The sequence below is a fragment of the Pteronotus mesoamericanus genome, unplaced genomic scaffold, assembly GCF_021234165.1.
Source record: "Pteronotus mesoamericanus isolate MK-2021 breed Mesoamerican mustached bat unplaced genomic scaffold, CSHL_Meso_final scaffold_21, whole genome shotgun sequence".
In the NCBI taxonomy this organism is placed as follows: Eukaryota; Metazoa; Chordata; class Mammalia; order Chiroptera; family Mormoopidae; genus Pteronotus; species Pteronotus mesoamericanus.
In genome coordinates this window covers 15,539,470-15,547,744 of record NW_026555310.1, presented here as the reverse complement: position 1 = coordinate 15,547,744, position 8,275 = coordinate 15,539,470, and the positions used below count along the sequence as shown (strand labels likewise).

General features: G+C 35.6%; 1 protein-coding gene across 4 annotated transcripts in view; it reads right to left on the bottom strand.

The window, feature by feature from the left end:
• Positions 1-682: 682 nt before the first annotated feature.
• Positions 683-8,275, bottom strand: part of CAPRIN2 (caprin family member 2) — a 37,453-nt gene continuing 29,860 nt past the window's right edge. For 2 of the 4 annotated variants that reach the window (XM_054590887.1, XM_054590889.1), the window contains 5 exons: positions 7,075-7,243; positions 5,141-5,323; positions 4,436-4,536; positions 2,581-2,644; positions 683-1,366 (listed from right to left, as the gene is read on the bottom strand). In XM_054590887.1, coding sequence (XP_054446862.1) covers positions 798-1,366; positions 2,581-2,644; positions 4,436-4,536; positions 5,141-5,323; positions 7,075-7,243 — 1,086 coding nt within the window. In that variant the 3' untranslated portion in view covers positions 683-797. The remainder of the gene's footprint in view (positions 1,367-2,580; positions 2,645-4,435; positions 4,537-5,140; positions 5,324-7,074; positions 7,244-8,275) is intronic. The other 2 variants (XM_054590888.1, XM_054590890.1) reach the window with 1 other exon arrangement.

Below are 8,275 nucleotides of genomic sequence, written 5' to 3'. Positions count from 1 at the left end.
GATTTCGCTGATGGAAAACAGATGAAATCTTTTGATGAATGACATGCATAATATCAGAGAAAAATAACTCTGAAAGGAACTATTATATATAAAAGGCTTCTTATTTTCACATAATAGTATGAACCCATAAATACCCTTATTCAAGAGTTGTCAGTGATGAGCCCTGGCTGGTGTGGCCCAGTGGATTGAGTGCTGGCCTGCGAACCAAAGGGTCACCAGTTCGGTTCTCAGTCGGGACACATGCCTGGGTTGCGGGCTGGGTCCCCAGTGGGGGGTGCTCAAAGGGCAACCACACATTGATGTTTCTCTCCCTCTCATTCTCCCTCCCTTCCCCTCTCTCTAAAAATAAATAAAATCTTTTTTTTAAATAGAGTTATCAGTGATGAATACTGAAATTTAAGTATTTTATCTCTCAACTAAATGTTTAATCAAATAAGCACACTGAAAGTGCATGTAACTTTTTTATTGAGGCACAACAAGGCATTATAACTTGCCTGGACTTGAGGCAGTCAGTTTAGTAAGCTCAACATTAATACAGTTAAGGACTAAGTGCAAACAATATACATTCACAGCTTGACTAGCGAGGCTACATCACAATTTATAAAGTGCCAGATTAGTGCTAATTGTCATTTGGCTTGAAATTTTTCACCTTGGGGAGGAAAACAAAAGTAAGGACCTCCTCCTTCCTCTAGGAATGAAAACATTTCCCTAAACCAATTAGTAACAAGGTCAAGGACTACTTTTCCTTTAATCCCTCTAATTAGAACACCATCCTTTTGTCAATTCTGTACTGACTTTCAATCTTGATAAAGAAGATAGCCTGAAAATGTAGAATATTTCCAACTACTTCCATAAATGGCTCCCCTGTGCAAACGTAACCATATCTGGTCTCCCTGGAAGAGCTGAAGAATCGCATGATTGCTAGCAGTTTCATGGTCTGGAGCACCGTCATTGGCGTAGGCAGATACCAAGACCTCTTCATTCTTCATGAGGTTGACATACAGTGGCACATTCACCGCCAGCTTTAGCATGTGAAAAATGAAAACATAAGTGCCATTCACTGGACAATTAAATCTACCAAGCTGAAGATCAAAAGTTTCTCCCAAGTTGTTCAGAAGAAGATCAAACACAATAGGTTGGTCTAAAGTTCCAGGGGCGAGGTTAGAGGTTCTGGCTGCTGAGAAGGCAACTCGCATCTGCTGAGGCAGAGGATAGACATGTACTGGCAGTAAGGTGGCTGCTGGATTTGTCACTGGCACATCCACAGGGGTCATGCTACGGGAGTCACCTTGTCCAGAGTCACCACTGTTAAAGGTTTCGTTGTCTCTTTCTGGACTGCTCACCTGAGAAGAATCACTCCACCCTGCTGTTTTATTAGCAACAGTGAGTTTCTCATAATGAAGCAGTTAGCTTTGAACACAATATTTAACATTAGTCGGCTACTGAAACACAGATAAAGATACATTTTATAGTACATTCTAAAACAAAAGCAATAAACTATAGCTACAGTGTGCTTTCAAAGATTTTCTGGAAATAGGCTTTAATACCACTATTCTAAAACCAGAAGGGACCTAGATGATCTCATCTAGTAGCCTCATCTTTTTAAGATTAAAAAAAAAAAAATAAGGCCCCAAAAGGTTGGATAACTTACCACTATTTAAGGTCAGGAAAATCTAAAACCCAGGTTTGAAACATTCTTTTTGCTTCTTTATCTTTCTCATAATTCTCACTGTTCTAATTCCTCACTAATAAACCTACTCAAAGTTTCTGATGTAAAAAATCTCAAGAAATCTGAGATCACATAAAAGAACCAACTTTTAGAACTACTAACCATGCAAGGATATTTCTGTATGGTACTAAGCCCCATGATGAATGTTTGTTCTATATTTCCAAGCTAATGTGATATGATGAAATGGTTTATGTGCTGTACAAAAACACTGCTTAGAAGTAAGGCAACAGCAACACAAATACTGGCTACTTAAGAAAGACAGACTGTTTTCCTGTGACAAACTTTATCTTCGGTTAATTCTTGATTTTCTCAGTTACACTGAATCTTTAAAGAGTACCTTCACATATTAAAAAGTATTACAAGTTTCCTGCTTTTGTTTCAAGTCTTAATTGTGTTTTAATTGTTGCTTATTCCTATCTATCAATGTAGTGACACTATAGCATAGGGCATGTGCCCAGTATTTAAAAAAAAAAAACCGTCACCCTGAAACTCCCACAAAAAGATCTGAAGTTGGCACTGTGAATATACAGGGTGAGGCAAATAATATTAAGAATACATTCTATATTTCACATACTCACAACTATAAACCTACTTTTTGCACCACCCTGTATATCTAAGTTTAAATTATGCTCTGGTGTCAAGAAAACTGAAACACACAGACACTTTTAAGTAATTGAAAACTGATTTCCACAGCCTTCCTAAGTAGTCTAATATCTGCCTCAGGTCTTCAGTACTACAAATTAAGCAAACAAAACCTCAACAAGATAAATGCTGAAAACAATGTATATAGGGAGAATTTGACAGAGGATGGTAGTTTTGGGTAAATAAACTACTCAGTTCATTATCCTTACCTCTTGAATTTGCCCGAGGACCACCAGATGTCCCTCCTCTCTTGTAACACTGCTGGAAATTATCCTAAAATAAACACATAATATTTACCTTGGCACCAAAAATGTGAGACAATAATTAGTTATTACCCAGGATTACTGGCTGGTAATTCTGTAAGATTATAAATCCTCTTAACTCTGTATCTGACCTTCTCCAGCAGCCAGAGAGGCTCAGATGTTGCCAAACACCAAGAAAAACAAATAACAACAAGGCAACAGTAGCAATACTTGCTTAACAACTGTAACAATAACCTGACCAAACTATAAAGCATCTAAAGAACACTATTTAAAAGATACAGTGCTAGGTAACAGGGAGAAATGAAAAAATATGTCATGGTCCTCTTGTTCCTCATCTCAATATAAAAGGAGATAATACAGCAAGAACACAGACTATTTCAGTCTTGCTCTCTATATAAACTGAACTGTAAAGACAACCACAAAGTATGTTAGGGTATTGTTTTGTCTTAACAGGAGACTTGATAAGAATTGCACTACATAAATGTTTTAGTCCCTGGAAATGTAATCTATTAGTTTCAAGAAAAAATGTTGAAGAGGTAGCATTTCAAACTGCCTCCAAAGTATGTTAAAAGTCCATACAAAACATGAAAAGAATACTTAGTGGTGTAGATTAATACATGTAACAAAAAGTTTAAACAATACAAGAAGGTTTACAATGAATATAATAATTAAGGTCTCCTACCCAGACTCCTCATCCTTTTTCCAATAGCAACCACTATTACTAATATCTTTTGTTTCCTCAGGAAGGAATTTAAAGCAGCAGGCAAAAATATTAGAATAATGGTGTTGAGAACGGATATGTTCATTACTGAAGTCTACATTAATCAATGCACTCCCCTCCACACACAGTACCTGACAATCCTGTAGTAACAGCTAGCATTTGCATGGCTGATATACACCCAGCACTGCCTATGTATTAGCTTATTTAATTTTCAGAATATCTCATAGAGTAATTCTCACAACAGAGTAGGATGAGTAATTGAAACAGACGAACTAGACGAACTAGAGCTCAAAAAGTTTAAGTAACATGCCTGTGGTCACGTAACATGAGAAGTGGTGAAATCAGGTCAAACTCAAGTCATTAGGTGACTTGGTATGTTGTCCAAGGTGTGTTCTTCACCTTTCAAGGCTGCTTTTGTATAGACATCCATTTTGCCTCACAGAACTGTAAGCTCTTCAAGTAAAGGTACTTCATATATTGTCAACAGAACTCAGTATGATATCATACTTAAAAGTTTATAAAACTGAAAATGTTGATGTAGTATATATTTTCATATATGACCAATGACAGGGAGTTCCCAAGGTTTGTTCAAGTGGAATGTCATCCTTCTACCAAAGTTTTATCATTTGTAGTAAAGAAAATCTGCTGAGCTTTATTCAACTCAGAACAAACAAAAAAATTAAACTTATAAAAACAGGATTTTGTTATAACTGATGTCTAGAAAAGTAAACTTTAAGGCAATATAGTAAAGTTAAAATCATGGGCTTTGGGGTTAAGAAACTTGCATTATAATCTCAGTTCTACTGTTTACTTGCTGAGTGACCTTAGACAAGTTATTTAACTTGTTTCTGAACCCCAATTTCTCTTACAGGGTGGAAGAGTAAATAAGTTAACACAAACAACATGATTAATAAAGTCCTTAAGACCTTCTAAGTTGTCATTTATCCTCCATGGGTTACTAGAAAAGCTTCCAGCTCAACTCTTCACAGTACTTACAAGTGAAACTAAGAGTATCTTATACAAAACACCAGCTTAACATCAACAACTGTACTACTATTCAACTATGGCAACTATTCTTACCCTTTGGGAATAAGGTGTTCCAGGATACTCTCTTGCTTGGAATTGTAGCTGGCTATAATTTCCATTGGAAACTGAAGGAGGTCCTCTATAAGCATCAAAACCTAAAAAATAAACAACTTACATAAAATTATGAACAAAATTATACTAAACTTTTAAATAGTCTATTTGTATACCATTTTAAAAGTTAAATTGATCCTATAATGCCAACATTAGATTTATGCCTTCTTTAAGCAAACTCTATTAACATTGCTTCCACCATAAGACACCTATTTATAAAATATTGCTGACTTCAAATAAGCCAACTGTAGACATTTACTATTGCCAGAATGCAGGTAGGGTGGGAAATGGTGGTAGGGTAAGTGGAGTACGGTAAAGCTTTTGTGTAGAGCACTTTACTAATACCAAACAATTACTGGAATACTTGGAGCCATATTTAAAACTAAAAAGAATATCACTATTATAGCCTCAAATTTTGTTTTTATCTGTGGCATACTCTGCTAGACAATTAACTAGAAAATAGGCATTGTCTAATTATGACATATTTTGAGCAATCAAGTCAATTAACAAAAGAACAAATTATTCAAATAAGTAAACCAAAATTTATTCCTGGAAACAAAAAAAAAAAAAAAAAAAAAAGATGGTCAACGTTTCACTTCAGTAAATATACAAAATAATTCAGTATAATTAATTTTATTCAGAGCATACCTTTATAACCACCAGGGGACCGGTACGTATTGGTTAGTAATCTCCCACCACGAGTACATCCTCTCACAGATCCCCGGGTATTGCCGAATGGTTGGGAGGGTCTGGGAAATAAATTCGTCTGTGCTGGGTAAAAGGCAAGGCTACCATTGCTTACTTGAATAGTTCCATCAGGATAATTTGCTGCTTAAGGAAACAGTTTTAAAGTCCAAGAGTTAAATTGCAATAAAGATTCAATATCCTTTATACTTAAGTCACTATATCAAAAATTTTAATACAATTTTCTCCCTTTAAAAAAAAAGAAACAGCTGTTATATATGTATAAATAGAGATAGAGTTATCTATGTACAAAGGGCGGTGCAAAAGTAGGGTTACGGTTGTTCGTATGGAAAATAATACAATAATCAATAAAAAATAACACAAAAATAAATTGTTTCACATACAACTGTAGACTGACTTTTGCCCCACCCTGTATATTTAAATAGAACACTATTCAGCCATTTTTAGGAAAAGGGAATTCTAACATCTGCTACAACGTGGAAGAACCTTGAAGACATTATGCTGAGTAAAAGGCCAGTCAGAAAAGGACAAGCACTGGGATAGCACGCACATAAGGTAAGCACCCCGGGTAGCCAGACTCACAGAGACTGAGTGGAATGTTGGTTGTGCGGTTTGCAGGGGAAGAGGAATGGGGAGTTAGTGTTAGATGGGTACAGAGTTTCAGCGGCAGAAGATTTTAAAAAAGTCCTGGAGATGAATGATGGTGATGGCTGCACAATACTCTGAATGTACTTAATGCCACAGAACTGGATACTTAAAAAAGGGTTAAAATGATACATTTTATGTTACATATCTTTTACCACAATTAAAGAAAAAAAGCTAAATATTCCAGATCAAAGAGCATAAGAAAACGAATTTTCATTACTACTGTAATTGAGAAGGCATGTGACAAAAATGTCCTTTAAGTAAAGTACCTGCCCTACATTTTCACAGTACAGGTAAGAAGAGAATGAGGTCATTTGTGGCTAAGTCCAGGGATTTATATTTACTACCTCTTGTAATTAATCAAGTACCCAGAATTCACAATTCATTTGCTCGTTTAAGTTTTAGAAGACTCAACAGGAGTCTGAGATACTAGCACTAAAAATCTACAAGTGCTTCTTAAATTAGGAAATAAAGCTAACTACAAAGTTGCTTATTCTTTTTTTTAGAAATTAATTTCTTTAAAAGATTTTATTTATTTACTTTCAGAGGGGAGGGGAGGGAAAAAGAGAGGGAGAGAAACATAAATGAGTGAGAGAAACATCAGTTGCCTTTTGCAGGCCCCCATGTGGGGACCTAGCCTGCAACCCAGGCATGTGTCCTTGATGAGAATTCAACTGGCAACCTTCTGGTTTGCAGGTCGGCGCTCAATTCACTGAGCCACATCAGCCAGGGCACAAAGCTGCTATCCTTTCATGATTTAGAATAGCATGAAAGATAAAAATAATCTCTCATCTCTAAGCAAACAGTGGAATAAGCATACTAAGTTATATTGTCACATTAATCAATGTTTTTATTATGAGGGTAAAAAAAGGCCAAAAAGCCATCTGTCTGTGTACAAGAGCTAACAGAATGGTTTCAAAAACTTCATAAAAGCAGCTGGACAATGTTTTATCTACCTTCATCACTGTCTATGGCAATCAAAGCCATCAGGTTTAAAAATATGAGGCCATACATTTATATAAGTCAACCATCTAGGTTCCACCTCTACAAAAGTTAAAATGGTGAACTTAATTAAATAGAGGAAAAGGCGTTAAGTATTTGTCAACACCTGAACATGTAAAGAGATAATGCTTACTACTCAGGAAAGAACCGCTGAAGGGTCACTACAGAGTTGCTTTCTATTCAATTAGCTATCATCTAAGTCTTCAAAATACCATATACAAAGACCTTACCAGTCTCTTGGGAAAGAACAGTTTGTTCTACGTGTATAGCTGGCAGTTGGCACTGGAGTGGTGTTTGTGTACTTGCTGTAGTAAAACTTTGATTGTAGCCATGTGAATAGGAGGATTCTTTTATTTCTTGTTCTTTCCTTGGAGGCAGAGGTGCATTAACATTAAATACCTTAAAAGACAAGGGTATGCTGAGTCATTTGTGAAGTTTCATAATGATTAAGGGTGACATCCAGCAAAACGCTGTAACGTTCAATAACTTGTATTTGATGGGCAAAGGACTTCAATCGTGTTTCTCCAAAGAAGATAGATAACCAATAAGCACATAAAAAGATGCTCAACCTCATTAGTTATTAGGGAAATAGAAATCAAAACGACACTGATATACTACTTCATCATACCCATTAGGATGGTTAAAAAAAAAAAAAAAAAAAAGTGTGAGCAAAGTTGTGGCCAAATTGGAACCTTCGTATGCTGCTAACAGGAATGTAAAATGGTGCAGCCACTGTAGAAAAAAGTATGGTGTATCCTCAAACAGCTAAACATAGAATTATCTGTCATATGATTCCGAAATTCCACTTCTGGGTATATACCCAAGAGAATGGAAAGCTGAGATTCAAGTAGGTTTTGGACACCAATGTTCAGAGCAGCACTATTTATAGTAGCCAAAAGGTGGGAACAACCTAAGTGTCCATCAACAGATGAAAGGGTAAACAAAAGGTGGTATATACATACAATGGAATATTATTTAACCATAAAAAAGAAAGAAATTCTAATCCAAGTTATACCATGGATGAATCTTGAAAATACTATATTAAGTAAAATAAGCCAAGACACAAAAGGACAAATATTGTGATTCCGCTTACTCGAGGTGCCTAGAATAGGCAAATTCATAGAGACCAAAAGTAGAGTAGAGGCTACCAGGGGCTTGCCAGAGCAAGGAATAAGAAGTTACGGTTCAAAGGGTACAGAGTTTCTGTTCAATGATAAAAAAAAAAAAATAGATAGTGGTGTAAAACACAGTGGATATACTTAATGCCACTGAATTATATACTTAAAAATGGTTAAAACAGTAAGTAAATTTTATGTTATGCATATTTTACCATAGTAGTAAAAAAAAAAATTCTATTTGATTTCTAATAGAATAAAATCCAGGTACAAAAGTTAATCTTCCTGCTACTATGCTATGATAATAATGTTCACT